The sequence below is a fragment of the Aristolochia californica genome, unplaced genomic scaffold (genome assembly GCF_029961685.1).
Source record: "Aristolochia californica isolate CCGP_79_NKW_82.1479 unplaced genomic scaffold, dmAriCali1.0.hap1 SCAF_12, whole genome shotgun sequence".
Classification (NCBI taxonomy): domain Eukaryota; kingdom Viridiplantae; phylum Streptophyta; class Magnoliopsida; order Piperales; family Aristolochiaceae; genus Aristolochia; species Aristolochia californica.
This window is the reverse complement of record NW_027181793.1, coordinates 957753-982507: the sequence shown is the minus strand read 5'-3', so window position 1 is coordinate 982507 and position 24755 is coordinate 957753. Positions and strand designations below refer to the sequence as shown.

Genomic DNA, 24755 nt, shown 5'->3' with positions numbered 1-24755 from the left:
AAGTTCCACTCACCAAAGGTAAGCCTTTGAGCAAAAATGGTCGCTTCTTGTTCTCTTGCCTGGCGATAAATACATCCATGACTAACCTTAAAACTGCTTGGGCCAACCCACCAGTCTGTCCAAATTTTTTTTTGGCTACCCAAACTGGTGTAGCATTTGACATCAGTTTTAAAGACATGCAGTAGTTGGGCAATCTTCTTCCACACAAGAGATAATTTGTAATATCTTCCGCCATCAGTCCACCATCCAGAAACTTTCCCTGCTTTGGCTTCAACAATTTTCCGCCATAACAGAGTTGGTTGCATATCAAATTTCCATATCCACTTCAACAGTAAGGCACAATTAGTTGTTGCAATATCCCGGATCTTGAGACCACCCATTAAAATGGGTTTACAAACATCATCCTATTTTACAAGGCTATATTTTCTTTCCCCATTTGGCCCACCACATATAAATCTCCTCTTATGCCATGTAAACAGGATTTTATGAGTACAAGCTTACCAACTTTGGACATAAATCTTCCTTTCCATGATGAACGCTCAATGATAGGGTGCCAGGCGCTTTTTGTAGGTAGGACAGGAGTCAGTGGAAGACCCAAGTATGTGTCAGGGAGAGATGCAACTGTACACCCCAAATAGCTGGCCATTGAGTTTAATACGGAGGGATCAATATTAAATCCAATGATAGAAGATTTAGCCCAACTGACCTTTTGACCAAAAGACAATTCGAAAATGTTGAGCAAGACTTTCATGTGGGAAATCTGTCTCATAGAACCTTCTCCAATAAGAATAGTGTCATCAACGTACTGCAAGATCGGAATATCTTGGTTCGGGTCTTCAAAGACCAGACTAAGCCAACCCGAACATTTAGCTAATCGGACCATAGAAGCAAGGTGCTACCCAATGAGAGTAAATAGAAAAGGAGACAAAGGGTCACCTTGCCTTATTCCCCTCGTTGCTTTGAAGAAACCATACGACTTTCCATTAACATGGACATAATATGATGTGGTGGAAATACAACTTCTCATCCAAAATTTCTACCTATTCCCAATACCCATTCGATCAAAAAGGTGATCGATAAGTTTCCTATTTGCTCGGTCAAATGCTTTTTCAAAATCTAATTTTAGGACGAATCTGGTCTGGGAAGATTTTTTTAAAGAGTCTAATAGCTCGTGAGTGGTCATGGAGGAGTCCAAAATATTTCTATCTCAAATGAAAACTCTTTGATTGGGATTAATAACTTTTGGAAGGTGGGCTTTTAGCTGATTTGCAAGAAGATGACCAATTATTTTATAATAACTAGTTGTGAGGCTGATAGGTCAAAAATCTTGGGGTAGGGTTGTGTTGGATTTTTTTGGGATAAGAGCAATGAAAGATGCTCCAACTGTCTTATGGGTTATACCGACTTGGTGGAAATTGTGGACAAAAGCATACACATCACTTTTGATTGAATCCCAAAAACAATGGTAAAACTCACCGTTAAAACCATTAGGTCCAGGAGCTTTATCTTTTGGAAGGCCGAGGGCAGCCAAATCAATTTCTGTAGTGAACGGCTTTTCCAGATCTGATGCGTTTGTGGGAGGTGGGAGAGATGCACAGGAATTCGAGCTGCGGCAACTTATGTCTATTGTAGCACACTTCGGTGTGTAACTCTGAGAAGAACTTCACCAAAATATTATAAATGGAGGAACTATCCGTTATCACTTGGTCTCCATGACAGAGAGTAGTGATATGGTTAGTCCTCCTCCTGGCCGAGGTGATGGAATGAAAAAACTGTGTTTCCATCTCCCTTGGCCATCCAGCGGAATCTAGCATGTTGTTTCTAGCGGATAGATTCAAAACGAAGCAGATTTAAATATTCCAAATTTAATTGAATTTGCAAGATCACTTTTATTACTTTTATTAGTCAAAAGATAGTTTTTGGGTTGTATTGTTTGTCTCTCTTGATATTAACCAAATTGTCTACTGTGCCACTTTTTGCTATTGAAGAAATGTTAGGATACAAAATTCAATGCCATACATAATTGCTTGTTAGGGCAGCCACATTATCTATTTATGTATCTTTTTGTTATCTTTGTAATTATTGGGGCTGTCCAAACGATGTAGGGGACACCTTTTGATATTCTTCCCTGTTGCAATAAAATTTCCATCACATATTTAAAAAAAAAAGGTTGTTAGGGTCAGTTTTGCACATTAGAAGAGGTCTTTCTTCTTCAAGCATTATAACCCACATTGACCTGTTAGAGTTGAGTATTGTTTGTAGAACTTTGAAGTTTAACATGTTATTTGTTAATGTTCTTCCCACAAATTCTTGGTTGTGAGTAGCTTTTTGATCAGTTGTAAGATAGATTCTTGGAAGCTTAATCGAAACCATATATTCTTCTTCCAAACTTCATCAACGTCAACAACCTTATACTATAATTTCCCCTCAAAACTGGGGAGCACATAACATGAAGCCTAACTGACAAACTCATTCACCATTTTAAGGCTTTAAAGCTTCCCTGGTTCATCCTAAAGCTTGATTTTGAGAAAGTCTTTGACAAAGTTATTTGGAAGCTTCGGGACACTCTCCTGGGGAAGATGGGATTCGGGGAAAAATGACGCTTCTGGATTCAAAGTTGCATCTCTGCTACAAGCTACTCCGTTCTTCTCAACGGAATGGCCTGCGGGTATTTTAAGGGATCCATGGGAATCAGGCAAGGAGACCCTCTTTCCCCTTTGCTCTTCAATGTGGTAGCAGAATATCTATCCTCTTTGATCTATTCGGCCAAGAACTTGGGTTGGCTCCTTCCCACAACGGACTGTGCAACATTTGATGTGCCGATCCTTCAATTTGCAGACGATACCATTTGCTTTGGGGTTGGTACTATGGATTAGATCCGAAAACTGCGTATTGTATTGGGACTATTTGAATTGGCTTCTGGTCAGAACATTAACTGGAAGAAAACCATCCTCCTAGGCTATCATATCGACTCACCTGTGCTTTAGGGTATGGCTGACTATTTGGGGTGCTCAGTGGAAAATTTGCCAGTTACATAGCTTGGCCTCCCACTCTTTGACTCTCGGCCTTCGGTGACGCTTTGGTCCCCCCTTATTATGAAATTTGAGATGAGACTAGCTACTTGGAGGGGCAAACTTTTATCTATTGCAGGGTGACTCACTCTCCTCAAGTCTTGTTTGGCAGGATTGCCTAACTATTTATTATCCTTCATGCACTGTGTGGCCTTCGTTTGCAATAGGATTGACGCCATCCGTCGACGTTATCTCTGGAGCGGATCAGAGGACACCTTCGGATATCATTTGGTGAGTTGGAAGGATATTTGCATGCCCCCCCGCAATCAGGGTGGTTTAGGCATCTGGCCTACGAAGGAGATGAACAATGCCCTTATGCTCAAATGGATCTGGAACTTCAACATCAAGCATAACAACCTATGGAGAGATATGGTCAGGTTCTATCTTCAACCTTCGGGTGCTTGGTGGAGGGAGGATGGCGCTATTCGCCTCCTATCCCTGAGATGGAAATTAATTCAAAAGCTCCTCTCAATATTCAGAGATGCAACTTCCTTTCACACAAGCAATGGACTGACCCTCCTCTTTTGGTCGGATGAATGGTGTGGCCCCCGCCCCTTCTCAGAGGACTTCCCGGGGCTCTCTAGGGTGGCGAGGGATCGCTCTCGCTCAGTGGCTGATTCTTGGCGAGATTGCTCATGGAGTCTCACGTTTCGCCGAGGATTAAATGATGAGAAAACTTTGACTTTTTGCTCTCTCGTCTCTAGACTCAGCAACATTACTATTCGTGAGCATGCAGTTGATAAACTGACATGGAAACCCAACATTAATGGCCAATTCACAGTTGCATCCGCCTACTCTCACATTAGAAAGCAAGATTACAGCATGCATGAGCACAAGGCAAACTTGGCATGGAAGCTCTCAGCGCCTTGTAAAATCAAATCCTTCGTGTGGACGGCCATCAAGGAATAGATCCTCACCTTTGACAACCTCCATAAAAGAGGTTAGACAGCCCCCGATCGTACATGTCCCCTTTGTGGTGTGCGACGAGATAGTCCAGCATGTTCTCTTACATTGTGATTTTTCTTGGCAAGTTTGGATGAAGATATTTCAGAAGATTGGACTCCAAATGGGGCTACATCAGGACCTTTTCGGCACCTATGAGATGGTTATAGGGACTCGCCTTCCTAGGTTGGGCAAGATAATTCTCTTGGCATGCCTTGCGCATGTCCCACGGTGCCTATGGCTCGAACGAAATAACCGGAGATTGAACTCCAAGGCTAGCACCCCGGATATTACAGCTTCTCAGGCAGTGGGCCTTATCTCAAGTTGGTTACATACTAGGAAGGAGTTTACCTCTCTATCGGGCGTTTCCCTACGGGAAAATTGAGGTTTGATCGCGCATATGGCGGGCCCCTGCAGGAATCCCGTTATGGCCACTTGGGATCCTCCCCCTTACGACTGCATCAAACTCAATTTTGATGGCAGTGCTTTAGGCTGTCCTGGGCCGGCTGGAGCTGGTGGTGTTTTCAGAGACAACAGTGGAGATCTTATTCTATCCTATGCTGGGCCGGTGGGTATTGCTAATTCAAATACTGCTGAAGTGAGTGCTCTTATATTCAGCCTCCAAATTTTTAAAGAGCGGCTTCGTGGCAAATTGCTTATCGAAGGAAGATTGTCATCAATTGGTATTCAAAAAATAGCTCCCTCCCTTGGCGCCACTGGCCAATCACTGATTGTATCGCTGACATTGTGTTATCCATTCATTGTAATTGGAACCTCGTTCTTAGATCAACCAATTCTTTGGCTGATAAATTGGCAAAGTTCGGAACCTCCCAGCAATCTCTCGTTGTTTGGGAAGGCTTCCCTTCTTGTAATCTGCTCGTTTGAGTTCTCTTAATAAAATTCAGCATCATTTAAAAATAAATAAATAAAAACTTCAGATTCTTGTCAGTATTCAACTTCTTCATGCATCTCCTGAATAACAGTCCATCTCAAGAAATCCAATTGGATAGATCCTTTAACAGATTGATAGGTAAGAAGATGATAAAGATGAAAAAAGAGACTCTCACAACCCTAACTTGAGGGGCACAACAAAAAAAAGGTAGAAAAAGACTGCTGGCACAAAGAAACAAATAAAGTCAACAAAGATGTTCACAAAGAAACACAAAGTCAACAAAGATGTGATATAGGATTTTGAATACAAACCAGGGATAGCAATCATTACGCATAAAACTTTATCAGACAGTATAAGAACAATTTTATCCCACTCATAGCCTATCAAGTATGAAATAAACAGTCCATATACCCCACAACAAGTAAACCAACGCAAGGAACTAAAAACAAAAGGCTTTACATAAAATCCTACAGTAAAAGGGAATTGCATTTCATAGGACTTATCCAAGCAGGAAGATTAACCTTCATCAAGTCCTGCCTCTCTTGCATCCCATCATACTACCTGTCCTTCCTCTGTTGCCAGTGAGCTTGTTGCAGAAAATTGAAAAATTCAGGAGAATCTTCCTCTAGAGAGGCTAAGAAATTGGGTTTATGCATCATTTAGTCAAGTGGTTGGAGGTTCTGAAGCACAAAATTCAGAGTGGTCTCCTAATCTTTCCAATCAAAACAATGACTGAATGTCTATTAGCAAAATGGTGCTGGAAATTTAATAGATTCAAAGATGCCATTTGGAGAAATTTGGTTGTGCAAAAAATCAGACTGGGCAATCAACATTGGTGGCTTGGAGAAGGAAACTTCTCTAGACTAATCCCCCCTTTGGTGCATCATTGCCCAGATCTTTCCCAAAATCATTTCTGCTATTTGTTTGAAAGTGGGGGAAGGCACCACTGTTCGGTTTTGGCACGACTCTTGGATGGGGTAACCAACCATAGTCTCTGTTAAATGTCATGTAAGCGCCTGTTTGTAGTTCAAGTTACACATTATTTGAGTGTGTAGTTAGAGGGTTATAGAGGTTTGTGTTTAGAGGGGTAATTTTGTAATTAGACTGAAAGCCACTTAAGTGAATAAATGAAAAGAGGGGGCTGTGCACAACCTCCAATGAGTGCCTTCTCAATGCACACTTCCATTCTCTTTTCTCTTCTTCTTTTCTTCTTCTCTCTACCTTATTCTCCTATTTTTTTATCTTTTTTCATGGTATTAGAGCAATAGGGTGTTGGTTTAGAGTTAGTGAAGCACTTGTTTCTTCCTCATTTTAAAGGTAACAACTTTTCAGAGAAGGAATTTAAGGATTTTTTACTAATTGAAAGTCAAGGTTTAACTTTTCCTGTTACTTTTTGTGCCATAACCTTAGGGTTGATAGCCTGTATTGCCAATTAAGCAGTTTTATGTCTAATTAGTACCCCAAGAGGGTTGTGACTTTGGATTTATCCCATTTGAAGTGTGCGCAGGGCCCTCACCTTGTGCTTGGTCCTACGTCATCTATAGGGAGGCTGACATCAGCCTTTTTCTGCAATTTTTTGATTGTTCAAGATTAGAATTAATCTTGCTGAAGGTGGGGCACACATTGCCTATGCAGACATCTAATTGTGTTGATGATAATCTTTGACTATTTTAATTATTTTTCTATTATTTATGATTGATTCTAGTGATATAATTACTCCCATGAGAGAGTTTGGAAGTTTTGTAGGGAAAGATACTATTTTGATCACTACTAAGAACTTAAATGGTCAGAATTACCTGAATTGGTCCAAGTTAGCATGAATCTATCTTAAGTCTAAACGAAAGTCAGTTTATTAGAGATGATCCACCGGTTTTTATTATAGATGGTTGGGAAGCTGAGGATAGCCAAGTCATGATTGGTTACTCAATAGTATGGATTCCAAATCGAAGAGTAAGGTTGTAAATTCTGTGACAATTAAGGAAATGTGGATGTCTCTAGAAGCCTTGTATGCATAGGAAAGCAATTTATTGAGAGTTCACGAGTTGTATGCAAAACTATTTAGTTTTAAGAGAGGTGGAAGATCGGAGAACGTTTTCTTCGCGATGCCAGTGCAACAACAAAACCAGGCGAGCCAGTGAAGGGCTTCCAGTTGTAATTAACATCAGATTGATTCGTCGTCCAGAAACGGCAACACATCAACAGAGAAGACGATAAATCAGCAGAGTAATCTGATTATTTTAAGGCTGGCATGCTCCGTTGGGCGTTGCTGTTTTTCCGAAGATGCCAGCGGGATAATCTTCTAGATAGTATAAAATCTCATTAATTCATCTACACGATACTCATAATCAGTAGTAGAATTACTAGACTCTTTTCCGAAAGAAGATGCCAACAAGCGAGATACAGTAGCAACAGAAAATAATAACGATGACAACAATGATCCAACAATAAGCGATCATGACAACAGATATCCGTGCAGATTCAGCGGAGGGCTTCGGATTACTAGGCTAGATATTCTAATGGATCAAGTTCCAAACAACTTCCAGTAGGATACGATTTATTAGCAACTTCCGGCAGAGAGCAATGCACAACAGGAATTAGCCGAGTAGATAGAACTTCCAGAAATTGAAGATCAGCCATGAATCAATTAGTAGAGATCATGTATAATCAATAGAGATTGATGGCAATAATCTGGGCAAGACAGTGGAAGACTTCCAAAAATAAAAGCACGCAACAGTAGTCAATGAAAAATGGAAAATAGATCAAGGAGATACATATCTTCTCCTTCATCGTCTCCGTCACCAGCAAAATATTGAGATTATTTTGAGGCCAGAGAATCAGAGTAACAATATAAAAAATAAAATGAAGTTCCAGCAATGACAAAAAATAAAACTCTAAAGAAAAAAATGGTTTATGGAATTTTAAAAAAACATACCTGAGTCCTGAAAATCAAAGCTCTGATACCATGTTGATTTTCAGAACTCCATGGATTTAGCTCATGGAGAAAAAGAGAAAGGGACTCATTGGGAGAAAATTGTAGGAAGAAGAGCTTATGGACTTGATCCAAACTGTCCATAAGGTATATTTATAGGTATCAAAACTACCAATATTACAAGTATACCCTTCACCTTAATAAGAGTGAAGAAGAGACAGAAAACGTAAACTAATTACTTAAGTGCCACCCTAATTACATCATATATTCCAACAACAACAAAATGAACCCAAGGCAAGCAATCGAGGTGTTCTTCTTTAGAAATAATGTCTCAATCAAAGAGACACAATAGCAGCAGCGGAAATGGGCCAATGCCCAAATAACATGCCCCATATGTGCAGTTGTATAGTAGCGGATAACTGGTAAATAATAGAAATCCTTAAGAGTAATAAGGACATATGAAATAGTCCACAACGGGTATTTGCACCAAATAATATGTTGGCCAAAATATGTTGCGAATACCTCAAAATAATAATCCAGTTGGAGACAAAGAACCGAGTTGCGTCGAGTCAAATAGTAGACCAATATAGCCAAGTCGTGGAAGAAATATGTATAAAACTTGGGACCCGGAAACGTATACCGATGTAGAAAAATAAGTGGGCCAAGTCAGGTTGACCCAGATCCGAGTTGATTCACTAAGTTGACCCGGTCCGAGTTGGCGTGGGTTGACTCGGTAATGAACAGAAGCAACGCTCGGTTAATTCGGCCTGGTTCAGTGCGAGACTCAGCTCATCGGGTTGAATCAGGCGCGACCTGGCGCTGATTAAATTTTCCTACCGTAGGAAAAAGGCTACAATATCATCTTCTTCTCCGCTTCTGCTTCCGAATAGAGCGGACAACAAAAAAACGTCTGCAAAATATAATCTTGGAAGAAACAGAATCTTGGCAGAGATACTCGGCAAGCAATCGACGCGATCTAGCAGTGTGATTAGCAGAGATAGAAACGAAACTCCCAAAGATGGAAAAAGTCCTCAGATGAAGCAAAACAAATCGGAGAACGTCTTCTTCGCGATGCCAATGTGACAGCAGAACCAAGCGAGCCAGTGAAGGGCTTCCAGGTGGGATTAACATCAGATTGATTCGTCGTCCAGAAACGACAACACAACAACAGAGAAGACAATAAATCAACAACTTAATCTGATTATTTTAAGGCTGGCATGCTCTGTTGGGCGTTGCTGTTTTTCCGAAGATGCCAACGGGATAATCTTCTAGATAGTATAAAATCCCGTTAATTCATCTACATGATACTCATAATCAGCAATAGAATCACCAGACTCTTTTCAGAAAGATGATGCCAACAAGCGAGATACAACAGCAACAAAAAATAATAACGATGACAGCAATGGTCCAGCAATAAGCGATCATAACAGCAGATAGCCATGCAGATTCAGTGGAGGGCTTCGGATTACCAGGTTGGATATATTGATGGATCAAGTTCCAAACAACTTCCAGTAGGATACGATTGATCAGCAACTTCCTGCAGAGAGCAATGCACAATAGGAATTAGCTGAGCAGATAGAACTTCCTGAAATAGAAGATCAGCCATGAATCAATTAGTAGTGATCATGTATAATCAACAGAGATTGATGGCAATAATCTGGGCGAGACAGTGGAAGACTTCCAAAAAATAAAAACACGTAGCAGTAGAGACATCCAGACATCAATGAAAAACGGAAAAATAGATCAAGGAGATACTTATCTGCTCCTTCATCGTCTCCGTCATCAGCAAAATATTGAGATTATTTTGAGGCCAGAGAACCAGAGTAACAATATAAAAAATAAAATAAAGTTCCAGCAATGACAAAAAACAAGACGCTAAAGAAAAAATTGGTTTCTGGAATTCTAAAAAAACATACCCGAGTCCTAAAAATCAAAGCTCTGATATCATGTTGGTTTTCAGAACTCCATGGATTTAGCTCATGGAGAGAGAGAAAGGGACTCATTGGGAGAAAATTATAGGAAGAAGAAGTTATGGACTTGATCCAAACCGTCCATAAGGTATATTTATATGTATCAAAACTACCAATATTACAAGTATACCCTTCACCCTAATAAGAGTGAAGAAGAGACAGAAAACGTAAACTAATTACATCAGTGCCACCCTAATTACATCATATATTCCAACACAACACATCGACAACGCTAGAATTCCGAAGCACCAAGATTCCTCTTGAGTGACCAATAGCATTAGTGGCCTTCTATTCAAGGCAGTTACAATTCCAAAGGTCGTGGGGAAGGGAATCTGTCATACATTGAGATTTTGTTTGTTGGAGAATTACAATTGTAGGTTAACAATTAGAGAGAAGACTTCTAATTGTAGCGCGCTTTTTGGAGGATGCAATTCCACGAACATTCCAGGATGTAATAATCATTTTCTTTGACTTTTAAAGACTCCTAAGTTGTTGTTATCTCCCAACAGATGTCCTTTATAAACAACTCCCATTTTCTCTGCCAAATCCATCATTTGATTCCAAATGGCATCATTGTATTTATTCCTCTCAAATTGCAGTGCAGAAATCAAACCATGAGCTCATTCATCAGGGGGAGGGAAAGAGTGTCCTGTGGTTGCTGGATCAACAGGGAAGTTCAATGACATGCTAGCTTCACCCTGGCTGGGATCCTTTATTGGACTTTGGCAGCACCTGTAGTATGTTGCTAACAGCAGAGGTGAGAAGGCTACAGGATGTTCAGCTTGAGGACCAGAGGCAAGAAATTGATTGCAGTGGCTGGGGACTGATGATGATGATTCTATGTTGGAGTGATAGTTAATTGGGGAGGCTGGGTGGGTTCTAGCGGGTCAACGGTGCTGGCAATAGGGGTAAGGCTCAGCGGTTATGTAAGGGGGAAAGTCAGACGGGAGGGGTGACAACTCTTTTTCAGTATGAAGAGTATGCTGCAGGTGTCAAGTATTAGAAGAAGACTCCTCATCAATCAGTTGTGGGTGAGGTTGGTTTATGACAGATTGATATGTTGGGAGGATGGGCTGAGGGTTGGTAAAGGGAGTTGTTAAGGGTATTATGGGGGTTTGGCGAACTGTAATTATTGGCAGTTTGATAGGTGGAAGTGAAAGAAGGTTTATCAGGTTCTGTTACTGGGGTGGCATCCACGTGTAGTTGGTTTGGGCACGTTGCATGGGGTAAGAAGGAATGTGGCTCACATGAAGGCCTGACCGTGGGGGGCAGGGTTTTCAGCTGTGCCTAACAGAAGTTAGTGGCAACAAGGCGGTAGGTGGGGGCTGAGGGACGCTGTCTTGTGCTTTAGTTTGAATTTGACATAGGAATTAGAGGCAATTGAGGGGCAGGAGCGGATGAAAGTGTGTCAGAATCGCTGATGGTGACATTAAAGAGCGGGTTAAGGTCTGAGTTGAGATAAACTTGTGGCACCTTAGCTAGGCTATATTCCTATGCAAATTGGGATTCTACTTCTGCTGATCCATTTCCCTCTTTGGACAACTAACCAGCACTTCATGACAAATAAATTACAGCTAGAACAATCACTGGCCACTACAGAGTATGTAATTCAGTAAACCAGAGGAGGATTGGCTGAAAATTCACAAAAAATTGGACCTGTAAGGCCTGCGCAGGTCTAATCCAGCAACTTGATCATAGTTGTAAATCCATCTGGGGGCTCAAAGACATCATGCGTTGCCTAAAAATGAGCAGTTTTGGCACAAAATGAAAGAAAAACTGACATTTAGAGTCACTTCAAAATAAAAAAAATAAACCTTTCCCCTTGTTGAAGTGATTATAGGTGATTGAGAAGATAGAAGTTTGCTGAAAAACCTTTCAAACCTGCTCTGGTATCACGTGAAGTTACAAGATTTAGGGTTTGAGAAAGAGAAAAAAGAGAAGCAAGAGAAGAAAGGATGAGTGAGAGATGCCACAGGAAAGAGGCAGCAAGGCAAGGGTCTAGTTTGACCCTTTCTACCCTATTTATATTCTCTATTAAAAAGGATACAAAAAGACAAGTATCCTTCTCTATTACACAAATACAGCACTGTTCTAAGAGAATAAACAAGATGAATATGTACAGTAACATGTATAAACTGAATCTATTAGACAGGTGTTATGACTGAACTGCCTATAAGTCGAATGACAAATGTACCCTGAATTATAATCTAAAAGTTATGTCATGCTGGTGGTTTTTTTCCTGATAACCGACTTTCCTAAACCTCTGAAGCATGAGGGTGGCTGGATGTTCTCTCACCTTGCAAAGTTTCAATTCATTTGACATTTTTGAAGTATTTATTTCCTTCTATTGAATGCTCATAGAGGCCACATTCTGAAACTCCTTGCTTGATGGTTTTTGGGAACTCCCTTGACTTAGTTGTTCAGTCTAGAAGCTTGTCAAGCGTTATATATGGGAAACAATGTGTCCAAGGAATGAATGCTATAACTTAACTGCTATAGCTGCATCAATCTTGATAAACATCTAAGTTAACCAGTATTTCACGTCGAGGAATTCAAAATCTTTATCATTTAAGCATCATGATAGGATTCCTTTTGACCCATATGCATTGCTGATTCCTTTTTGGGGATTTAGTTTCCGGTGTAACATTTGCTCTAACTACATGGCTTCGTCGTCCGCTTGTATTGCTTCTGTACAGTGTGATGTCTAGAAATGGGCTGAGCAATTATCATTTAACAATGATATTTATAAGTGGTTCAGCACATAGATGTGAGAGGTGGCCATAGACAAATGTCACATACCTGCTAGATTCATCTAGTGCTGTGCAATGTTTTGCGCTGAATGGTATGTTTGTTAACATTTGCTGGTGGAATTCTCTTAATGTTATTACCATCTCGGTATGGGTTGACATGTAGGGAGGTTTATTTTTATTTTTTTAATTTTTTTGTAATATTCCTTGTACCTTCTTTCTCTTAATGAGTTTCTTATTTTACTTAAAAAAAAAAAAGGTTTGATCTCTGTTGTTCTCTGCGTGTTCATTGTTTTTGTCTTACTTCATGGTTGTTTTAACTTGTTTGAACATTATATCTTTCTGCAAATAATTTGTATAGTCTTTTGCCATTTTTTATTCCTCATTTGTCACAGTGGGTAAAAAAGTTCCATCGATTTGTGGTTGTACATGTGCTCCACATCTCAGACCAGTTGACTGAGATAGGGAAGTTGTTGTAGGATAATTGGCCTATGTTGGGTTGAACTTACGAAGATTTTGTGCTGATTCGTGAGAAGTGGCCTCCTAAATTTGGTTTCACATGGAGCTATACCAAACTCCAATTTTGTAGGAGTCAATCCAAGGCTCTCAGTTTATGTTTAATGGCCTCCGTGTTCTATGTGGTCTGTGGGTATATATTCTCCATGTCTTGGGCCAGATTGAGGAAACATTAGTAGATAAAGTTTCACTTCACTGGCTGTATGTGTTCCACTTCTGAGGCTAGTTATTTGAGAGTGAGAAAATTTCTGTAGGATCATAGTTCTACCTCAACTTGGGCTTAGAATGAACTAATAATTTCCAATATGTGCTCCAGTTCTTATTTGACGTGGCTATGTTGAGTTTTGTAAAAAAAGCTTTATTAAATAAAAAGCTAAAAAAGTATTTAGAACAATCAGATGATTAAACCAAGCAGGAATTTGAAAGAGAGAAAATGGGGAAAAGAAGAATCAGGATTTGGTAGAAAAGAAATTACTCAATCCTCTCTCAATGTATTTATTGACTTAAACTTAGTACGGCAACTCCACTTATATCCCTGATTATAAACAGAAACAATAAACCCAAGTGATCATGAAAGTTCCCTTACTACCATCTCAACAAGTTATATATATGTGTGTATGTGTGTTATAAAAAAAATGTTTCTATCAACTTTTTTTTCTTGACACCATTATAACTCTATGCTGTTCAGTCGAGCTGTTGGATATCGTTTTGGACCCCACCTTGGTGATACTGTTCCATTACTTATTACTTATTGTGCAAATGCTTCTGAAGTTGATGAAGAACTTCGTGAGTACAGTTTGCAGGTATCTGCCAAAATATCATTTATCATTTTATTTTGGATTCCTTACATTAGCTATTGTTAGTTTGTTCTGAGTGATATTTTCTTTTGGAATATTTTTTATTTTAATATACAGGCATTAGAGAGTTTCTTACTCAGATGTCCCCGGGATATATCTGCATACTGTGATGAAATTTTGAATCTTACTTTAGAATTTTTGAGTTATGATCCAAATTTTACTGATAACATGGAGGAAGATACTGATGATGAGAATTACGAAGAGGAGGAAGATGAGTATGTCTTTGAATATTTTACTCAAGAAATTTTGGGTTCTATTTGACTGCATGTGCTAAAGCTCTTACCTAATTGTTTAATCTTTCTTTCACATTGTTATAGGGAGAGTGCAGATGAATATAGTGATGATGAAGATGTCAGCTGGAAGGTTCGGAGAGCTGCAGCAAAGTGTTTGGCTGCTATAATAGTTTCTCGGCCGGAGATCCTTTCAGGGCTCTACAAGGAGGCATGGGCATTATGCATTCTTTAGTTTTAGTGTCCTAATGTGCTAATGTTTGACATTTCTCTTCATTTTTCTTGCTGTCTAGGCATGTCCAAAACTGATAGAACGTTTTAAAGAAAGGGAAGAAAATGTGAAGGTAGTTTTGGATGTGGTCACATAAATTCTGTTACATCACCTTGTTTTTCCATCTTGTCAAATCTCTGATGTTGTTGTACTGCAGATGGATGTGTTCAACACATTCATTGAGTTGCTTCGCCAAACAGGAAATGTCACGAAAGGGCAGACTGAGATTATTGAGCTTAGGTGAATGATTTAGCCCTTCTCTCATGAGCTGTATACTGTTAATTTTTAACTGCTTGCTCCTTGTTTGTGGGGAACTTGTTTTGAGAAAATTGTATTGTTGAATGCATTTTTTAGGCTCTGTTGAAGTTCAAAAGATTTCTCAAATAAATGCAGAACTATTAAAAAGTGAACACATTTTCTTTAGTTTAATCTGACAGAAAGGCAATTGGTCACTCAGCCTAGCTGTGATATTGAATAATGGATGAGCGGTGGGAGGGCGATGGGGAGAGGGCAGTGCAAGTGAGGAGGGATGATATGAGAAATCAGAGAGGACACTGAAGTGATGACTACTTGATCATTTGGGGAGGACGAAGGGTTGACAGTGTGCAAAGATGAGATGATGGATGCCTGAAAGAATGAGTTGGTCTGCGACATGACAGACACAATGTTGGCCAGGGTTAGATGATGATGGTTGGATACTGCTCCAGTCTAGAAGGCAGCAAAGGGGGGGAGTGTTTTCCTTTCTTCCAATTCAAATATGGAGAGAGGCGGGCTTCATCAATGTAATTCCACTTGACCACTCTTTAGTGGTGAAAATCTTAATCAAAATGCTTTCCCATTGTGGCTTCCTCTGCCATCCAACGGTTGGCTTGGAGGGAGTCATACATCAGTTAAAAAGGCCATACAAGACAAGGTCCACACAAAACTATGGTTTGGGAATTCAGTGTACCAATTCCATCTGTAATGGAGGCAGGGAGTTAACATTTTCGAGCTCAGCCTGCACAGGGTCAGGAGGTGCATTGCTTGCATCATTGTCCTTGAAAGAGGTGGTTTAGGTCTGGATTGGTCTACGATGTCCTAAACCAAATCCTTGCCCAAGTACTGTTGTCTACATCAGTGTTGAGCAGCAATCCTGGAGTTGCCTCCTTGAAGCATCAGCTTAGTGCTCCTTTGCTGAAGTCATTGATGAAGAGAAAGGCCTTAACGTTAGGAAAGCCAGAGTTGTACACACCCAAGGAGAAGCTAGTGGTTGTTAATCCAAGTTCGAGCCACCAACATAGAGCTCTTCTCAATTAGGGCTAGGTGGGCTTGGGAAAAAGTGATAACTGGGAGATAAACTTGTTTGGTGAAATGGATGCAAAATCAGTGGAAGTTACTGAAGACCTCTATTGTTGCTTTTTTTGCCCTTCTTCTACCTTTTTGTGTTGGAGAATATGGATGAGATGCACCGAATTCTGAGCGACTAGAGTGTGGAGCTCAGTGAGGTTCTTACTGACATCACTTGCTAGAATCCTTCGGATGATAGTAGCAAGGCAAAATGGTTCCAAATCACCAGCCTGACGATGGAGCTTTGGGGGGAAGTACAATCAGGGCTATCATCGAGTTTGTGGGGCCCTCATGGAAATTGGCAAAGGGGCTGCCACAAAAAGAAGATTGGATTGGACACTGATTAAAATTATTGCAAGCTCAACTTTTGAAATCAGAACAGTATGCACTGAAGCTGAAGAAAAATACCTTGTGGGGATTGTTAGGAAATGTAGATCCTTCTCGGAGAGTTGAGAAAGAAGGGGGTCGAGCTTGTCACCTTCCTAGCCCTTGGATGAAAGTAGAGGGATAGAATGGCTCACGAGTAGACTCGATGTAGTGAAAATTGTGGGGCGAGTAAGGCATGATGAAGAGGACAGTCAGATCAGTTTGCCAGAGGCCAATGTTGAAATTCAAAATGCTTGCCAGCTGCGTTGCATTGGTCAACTCCCAATCACTTGACAAACTTAAATTCCAACGTTGTAATTCAACAATCTGATCCCAACATGTGGCATATCCACATTCAGAGGGACCACTTGAGATCCTTGATCAAGTTCATGATGAGGACCACACAGATAGCAAGGTGGGCGTGGAAGCGTTAAAGGAGAGTGATGATCTAGACGTGGACAACCTGTTAGGGGCGAGTACTATCATTGAAGAATCAAGATTTATCCCTAGATTGGAGTGAATGTCTTGGGATTGGGCCATATGCTTTTAAGCGATGGCACTAACGTGGCTGCATTTAACTACTCCTTGCGTTGGAAAGATAAACATAGCGAAGCAGATGAACTTGCTAAAAGCACCAAATTGCAAATCCTCCAAGCCTATGCCCGACATTGGCCTTGTCCTCACCTTGGACTCAGCCCGACATCCATCATTTCCTCATTAAGAAAAATCCACTCTATTTTGGACGAAATGAAAACTCAATAGGTGGAAACCTCCCTTACTTGAGCGGGTCATGAAACATTGTAGGGATAGTATATCTGAGGAGTGTAGCTCTGGCCCCTCTAGACTAAAATAACTGGTTGTAGCTGAAGAAGAAGCTCTCATGGTCTCTTCAGTTCATGCGGTGACTCCTAATGAGGAAGAGTCCGAGAGATTCCAAATCTTCATGGAGGAATTTGGGATGTGACACAAGGATGTTAAAAGAATGTAGCAGGAAAATTTGTGGCGGATGCTACTAGACAATTACAAAGGCTGGAAATCAATTGTCAATGTAGGTTCTATCATGGAATGCAAGGGGCTTAGGAAGTCCATCTTAGAGGGTGGCTATCTGCTTCAAGCCTCGGCTTTTCGCCTTCTAGGAGACCAAGATCTGCTCTATGAGCAATTCCATCTTTCATGACCTTCTCCATAGAAAAATGTTGGGATTGGGTCATTGTCAACTCCGTTGGTGCTGGGCTCATTTTGTTCTCTTGGCATTCTACCTTCCTTGAAGCTGTGTTTTTTTTTTTTTTTTTTTTTTATATCTCTAAAGGGGACTTCTTTATTTGTGCTAAATCAGGTTGTTGCGGGGTAATTTCTAATCGGCATTTGCTGGTGTGTAAGGCTTAGCTTCTTATAGTAGAAGAGAAAAATTTGGGAAGGAGCTCAAAAGGAAAATTGATGTATGGAGTTGTCCTTGACTTGTTGGTGGCAAATTTCGTGCCAAAAGATAGTAGCACAAGACATCTAGTTCAAGGAGCACATCTTCTATTATGAGGAGATTTGGGAAATCCATTGATGATTCCTATCTTTTGGAAATTCCTTCCTTTGGGGGCCAGTTCACTTGACGAATGGAATAACTTGCCTCAAGGAGTCTCTCTGATGTCCCCATTGACTCTAAACCTATAGCTCCTGAAGCAGAAAATTATATTCTAGGGGAAGGAAAAGTATGGAAGGCCAAAGTGTAGAGGCCCTAGAGAGGCCAAGTTCACTCCCTTGATCTCCAAGAGTAGTTTTGGGCCTCGCTGATGACTGAGTGCTACTGAAAGGTGATCTAAGAGAAAAGCTTGAGTGCTTCTTACAACATGAGCGTATCTACTAGAAACATCAAGCCTGCTTTTGCTAGCTCAAAGAGGGAGATGCAAACATAACGTTCTTCCATGCAATGACCTCATCTTAGAGACAGCGAAAATCGATTGCCTCCCTCAATTTTAATGGTCAAGATATTTCTGAACCTCAGTAGATTGTTGAAGAACTTATAAGCTCTTCTCTTCCCTTTACAAGGTTGATTGCCTCTTTTTGGCCCACTATGTAGAACCTATCATTTAATAAGATCCGGCAACACCAGGCTCAGAATGTTCACGGAAAAGGAAGTGGAAAAAGCCATAAGTGCCATGCCCAATGACAAGGTCCCCTGCCAAACAGTTCGGGGCAGAGTTCTACAAAGCCAATTGGGAGACTCTTAAGAAAGACTTGATGGCAATGTTCGAGGAATTCCTCCAGTTTGGGATCACCAACAACTCCCTTGGTGCTTCTTTGATAACCCTCATTTCTAATAAAGAGGGGGCTTCTTAGCCAAAACATCGAAGCAATTAGTCTCCTATCAAGCCTACAAGCTCATCACGAGTGTTAGTCAACGAACTGGAAGATTTTGGGTTGTTAATTAATGCTTATCAATATGCTTTTATTAAGCGTAGGGAAGTCTCAAAATTCATCCTCTTTGTGCATGAATTGATTCACCATTTTGGTCAAAGGAACTAAAGACACGGTGGTCCTCAAAGACTGATTTGGAGAAGGCTTCGATTAAGTTCATTGGGCCTTCCTTGATAGGTAGTAAAAGATAGGATTCGGTTAGAGTTGGATATTTTGAATCAACACTGTATCTATTTAGTGAAATATCATGTCCTCATGAATGGTGCTCCTTAAGGTTACTTTGACGCAACTAAGAGGATATAGCTGCAACCCACTGCCTCCCCTCTTATGTATTCTTGTTTCTGAAGCCTTCAGCAGAATCTTTGGCAGGGTCACTAGTAGTGGTTGGCTCTCTGATTCTCCCAACAACTCCCCTCTCGATACCCTCTTCTTCAATTGTTAGACGATATGGTTTGCTTCTGTGTTGACAATATTGATAAACTTCTTAACCTAAATGTTCTCCTTGCTATCTACATGCTTCTATCTGGTCAAAAGGTCAATTGGAAAAAAAATCACATTGACTGGGATCAACATCTATGAGAATGAGACCAAGCTTATGGTTGAGATCATGGGATGCGAAGTTGGGAGTCTTCCATTCACTTAATCTTGAAATTCCAACTATTAGCATGTTGATTCAATGCTGCTCACTAGGATCCTGTGTTCAAAAAATTTGAGAGTAGATTATCGGCTTGGAAAGTAGGTTCTTGTCACTTCCTGGGTGTGCCTCACTCTCATCAAATCCACCCTCTCCAACGTGCGTAATTATTTTCTTTAGTGCCCTGTCAGTGTCACTCAGAAAATTGAGGTCCTTCTAAGGAAATTTCTCTGGTACAATGTGGTTAAGATCTCCAAGTATCATCTGGTAGGCAAATTCAAGGAATTGGCCTTGGGAAGTCAAAGCTATGAATGATGATTTTCTTATGAAGTGGCTTTGGGAAATTGGGTTGGATGGGAATAGACTCTGTAGGAAAATTGTTTGCGCCAGATACTAGATCCCTGATCATTCTCCTGCCTTGGTCACCCATGACATCAGACTTATCTTTGTTTGGAGGGCAATTAGCTCTAACATCAAGCAATTCTCTTGCTATGTCAGGTTTGGTGTTAGATCTGCTACCAGCACTAGCTTTTGGCATGACAACTGGATCTGTAATCAATCCCTGATTGAATCCTGCAAACCCGTCTTTTAAATTTTGCAATTCCTAGCCGAAATTGATTGACTGGACCTTTCTTCACTCTTTCTTTGCTCACAGGGTGAATTCTTTCCAAAGATGCTTCAAGTTGTCCTCTTGCTTTCTGGCATATGGGATTCACTCTTCAGCTCCCACTGCTGGGGATGCTTTGGCATATGACTCTGGTGGCCTTTCCTTGGTTCTTATGGCTTGAGCATAATGGCCGCAACATTTGCCACTAAACTTCTCTTTGGAGGTGTAAATGAAAAATCTGTTCATGCAAAATTGCAATAGACCAAGCTGGTGCATGACTTTGATGAATGGCCTGTTGTGCTTATTAGTAAGAATAGGAGGTGGGTGGCCTCTTCTGCTGCTCTTAAGCCACCCCCTATGACATCCTAGACCCCTACCCACGGAGATCCCTCAAACTTAATTTCGATCGGAGTTCCTTTGGGGACCCGGCCCTTGGGGCTACAGTGGTGATTAGGGACCATGCTGGTCACATCCTTCTCTCTTATTGTGGGTTGCTGGGCATTTATTATTCTACCACAGCCAAGGTCTGGCATTGACAATGACCACTTATCTGTTTGGTAATTGTTGAAAGACTCGAAGACAATCATCTCTTGGGTGAAAGGAGACTGCCATTACGCTTAGTGATTCTATCAGCAATTCCTTTGAATTGAAGACATCTCTGCCTCCATGCTAATTGAATGGTCTTGTGTTCCAGTGCTAGAATGGGTCACTCTTAAAATGAGCTCTTTGTTTTGTTCCCTGCCTCTCTTTTATCTTGATGCTTGTTTGCTTTTATTTTCTTTATTTTCATTTGTCTTGCTTCTATGTTTGTAGGGGCCTGCCCCATTTTTCTCTTTTAATAACATTTATGTCTTTATAAAAATTATTGTGAAATGAAAGATTATAGAGAAGATAGTGAGAGAGATTTGAGAGCTGGGGTGAAGCAAGGCTGCTATGGAGATGGAGGTAGTCTTAGACTCTTATTAGGGGTTTGTTTGAACCCTAATGACAGAAGTGCCCTTCTCTCTATTTTTCGTAAAAACAGTATAGTTTCTAAAAACAATACTACATACATTGTTCATCTACTTACAGATATATGACCTAACAGAGGGACAAAATACCAAACTACCCTTACATGTGATTACCAAGTGGCTATACTTGAAACAAATATGTTCATAATTTTGTGAAAAGAGGAACTTCTGGTCTAGGAAGTGGAGTGAGAGGGATATTTATCTTCCTTTTTAATTAAAAGTATGGCTCGAACTTCAATCAGGTCCACAGGCAACCCTTGTTCCCAACTTGCAAAGAATTACAAATTGCTGCTTTTCTACACCTTCCTCGTGGTGGAACCAATGGCTCTCCTGTCATTGCCTTTTCAGTCCATTCACCATTTTTTGTAATCCCTGCAATCTTCTCCTTTGCATCCATCATCTGTTAAATTTCTAGCTAGGTGGTCTCTGATATATGGCAAACATTTATGTAATCAGCAGAAGCAATGGCTAATTTCAAGACAGCATATTTTGGGTGGAATTCAAATGCTAAAGATCATTTAGAAAGTGTTTAAAAAATTGAGCTGTGGACTAAGGAGAATTCAGTAGTAGAGGCTACAATAAATAAGATAATGGATATTTGTAGTTCTTGGCTTCAGGGGAGTGAGGTGAGATCATAGGAAAGAGGAAGCTGCTGTGGTTCTTTCCTTTGGAAGGAGGAATGTAGTCTCAACTGTGGCATGGTGAAGAATGGGTGGGGGACTGTGAGTGAGGGTTTTTTCAAGGGATAGGAAAGGAGACCCGCTTGTCACTCTTCCACTAACTAAATATTCCTCTCTAAACTCTGACATGGAAACTGAGTTGAGTCATTGGATCTAAAATAGTGCTGAAGCATGAAGCAGCCTGGTCTTCTGACCAGTTCCGTTTTTCTATTTTTCTATCTTTAAACTTTTGTTCATGTAGCAGTAACTGATTTATTGTAAATAATTCATTTTTCCTTTATAAAGTTGGCCACATCAATCACAAAATAACTAGCCAAAGTTGGGTGGCCTTTGCCCAACTAATAGCCATGTTTTCTTTTCTTTTTAAGGAACTAACTATTAATCATATCCTGCTACCCATGGTAAACTTATAACCGTAGGACTTTTCTTGATATTAACTCATGTTGGTTTATTCCCACTATCGCCCCCCCTTACCTTAAGTTCAAATTTACTCAAATGGGCAATGGGCTTAAGTTGTGGACAACATACATGGGGTACAAAGTAAAAGTGACTCAAACTAGGTTCAACAAGGCAAGCATCCTGATCTAATACCATGTTTGGAATGAACTTGGACCCAAATTTCCAAGATCAATCTAATCTATGGTACTATTCTTAGCAATTTTCCTCATCTGTTGGCCTTTATTAGGGTTTCTACACATGGCAGCTTCAGGTGGAGGCCCATGTATGAGTATCATGTTAAAGTTGGGTCTAGGTTTATCCTAAAATGATTAGCTGAAGTTACGACGGATTTTTCCAACAAATAACCATTTGATTTTTCCTGATATTAACCCATCTAGGACTATTCCCTCTAACACATTGTAGACCTTGTAACATGTGATATTGTATTTACATTGATTAAATAAAAATTAACTACCATTGGCATATGCTGATACTTGTATTTTGCAGTCCTCTGTGGTTGTTGAAACAGGAAGTGCCAAAAATTGTTAGATCTCTAAATAGGCAGCTTCGTGAAAAGTCAATCAAGACCAAGGTATATCTGGAGGCCTTTATCTAATCATTTGTTGGATCATCATAGATCGTTTCTATTGTTTAAGTTAAGAGTCAGGGACATGCTTTTCTGCTCATGTGTAATTTATCATTTTTACATATTTTTTGATGTACAGGTTGGTGCATTTTCTGTTTTAAAAGAGCTTGTAGTCGTCTTACCAGACTGCCTCGCTGACCACATTGGATCCCTAGTTTCTGGAATTGAAAAAGCACTTAGTGTAAGTTAAAGCTATCTAATTGGACATTGACAACTGCTTTTGTTTTTTTCTTTCCTGGTGTGTTCATCTTATGTTTCTCTCCACTTTTAATTCCCCAGGACAAGTCCTCCACCTCAAATTTGAAGATTGAAGCACTCATTTTTACAAGATTAGTTATGTCTTCACATTCACCTTCTGTTTTCCATCCTTACATTAAGGTAACAATTACATGGGAGTTACTACAAACTGCCTTTTTATATATTACTCTTAACTGTTACCTTCTGATTGAATTCAAATATTCATTTGAGTAAAAGTTCATTTCATGATTTCTTTTCCTGTTTCTGGTGAACAAATATCTGTGCACTCTACCAGTAAAAAAATCATTACGTTATTGTTTAATCCCAACATGGCAATTGGTGTTGCTGGATATCTTTATTTTTTCAATTGAAGGTTTATAAGTTGGGAAACGAGCCTTAACTAAAAAGCTGCAGCAAGACCTATTTGCTTTTGATGAATTTAGACTGCGACACATGGTAAAAAAAAATTGTGAATACCTTTGTTTAATTAATTATGCTTACCAGGCTCTGTCTGGTCCTGTTTTATCTGCTGTTGGTGAGCGTTATTACAAAGTCACTGCAGAAGCGCTAAGAGTCTGTGGTGAGCTTGTCCGTGTTGTACGCCCAAATTTTCAGGTGAGAGCTTGTATGCTTTATTTGGGTTGGATGTTTCTAGAGTACAGGGAATTTTAACATTAATTTTAATTTTAGAAAGAAACTTTTAACATTATTTTTGTTGTAGGCCTGTGCGTTTGATTTCAAACCATATGTCCAACCAATCTATAATGCCATCTTGACACGTCTAGCCAATCAAGATCAAGATCAGGTTGATCAGAAGTTTGAAGTGTAGTGTCTTTAATAACTGTTATGTCTTATTATTTTTTCTTACCATATTATTTTCTCTTCAGGAGGTCAAGGAGTGTGCTATTTCCTGTATGGGTCTTGTAGTTTCAACTTTTGGTGATCATCTCCAAGCAGAATTGCCTGCGTGCCTTCCTGTCCTTGTTGATCGTATGGGCAACGAGATAACTAGACTTACTGCAGTAAAGGTACCAAACTTTATTGAGCCTTTTATATAAAATATATTTCTGGCTAACCCTTGGCATTGTTGTGTGCCTTTTTCTATGATACTTACTTTTGAGTCTTTTACATCTATTTTACATTCTTCTATGGATGTAGGCATTTGCTGTCATTGCTAATTCGCCCCTCAAGATAGACCTTTCCTGTGTTTTGGACCATGTTTTTGCGGAGTTAACAGCATTCCTGAGGAAGGTACCCTGTTGCTTTAACCTGTATATTGTTTTGGCTTGTCAAGAATCTTTGAGGTGCTTTGATTCAGTTAAACCTAACATAGTTTACTGAAAATAGGCAAACCGAGCTTTAAGGCAGGCAACATTAGGGACACTCAATTCCCTTGTTGTTGCATATGGTGATAGAATTGGATCCTCTGCATATGAAGTCATAATTGTTGAACTGTCAACTCTTATAAGGTTTGTTTTCTTAACTCGTTCATTTGAGTGAGGGACACTAAATGTTGAATTTAAAGCATGAATTAAACCTGACTCATTTATCAGACAGAAACGTGGTCCAGGCAACAAGTGGATTGGGTAATGGGTTGGTGACCTGAATTATGATTGGTTAGGTTGGGTTGAATGCCCAGACATGAAGTCAACCCAAACCTTATCCAGGTTAAATGCCATCTTACCAAAAAATAAAATAGTGGAAAGGTTCTTTTATTTAGTTATTTTGCAATACCAACTGTGCTTTCAATGTTGTTTGTAGAATTGATGGTAACAATGTATGAACACCTTCAATGAAATTCATAACTTGAAGAGTTGAGTTTATATATCTTTTTTTTGAAATGGAGTTTATATATCTGATAAGGCATACTTTGACAAAAGAAAGAAATCAAATAAAATTTCTACATTTATAAAAGGAGAAAAGTAGCATGGACCTAAGTCCATATGAGGAAGTTCAGCCCCTTGTCCTTCTTTATAA

General features: G+C 39.9%; 1 protein-coding gene across 3 annotated transcripts in view; it reads left to right on the top strand.

The window, feature by feature from the left end:
• LOC137945298 (cullin-associated NEDD8-dissociated protein 1) overlaps window positions 1-24755 on the top strand; it is a 44618-nt gene that overhangs the window by 15432 nt on the left and 4431 nt on the right. For all 3 annotated transcript variants that reach the window (XR_011110976.1, XM_068791116.1, XM_068791115.1), the window contains exons 7-19: window positions 13756-13870; window positions 13982-14139; window positions 14242-14365; window positions 14448-14498; window positions 14583-14665; window positions 22403-22487; window positions 22621-22722; window positions 22821-22919; window positions 23283-23393; window positions 23500-23583; window positions 23666-23806; window positions 23937-24029; window positions 24126-24247. Coding sequence is in view for 2 of the 3 variants with exons in the window: in XM_068791116.1 (XP_068647217.1) it covers window positions 13756-13870; window positions 13982-14139; window positions 14242-14365; window positions 14448-14498; window positions 14583-14665; window positions 22403-22487; window positions 22621-22722; window positions 22821-22919; window positions 23283-23393; window positions 23500-23583; window positions 23666-23806; window positions 23937-24029; window positions 24126-24247 (1368 nt within the window). In the remaining variant the exon portion in view is untranslated. The remainder of the gene's footprint in view (window positions 1-13755; window positions 13871-13981; window positions 14140-14241; window positions 14366-14447; window positions 14499-14582; window positions 14666-22402; window positions 22488-22620; window positions 22723-22820; window positions 22920-23282; window positions 23394-23499; window positions 23584-23665; window positions 23807-23936; window positions 24030-24125; window positions 24248-24755) is intronic.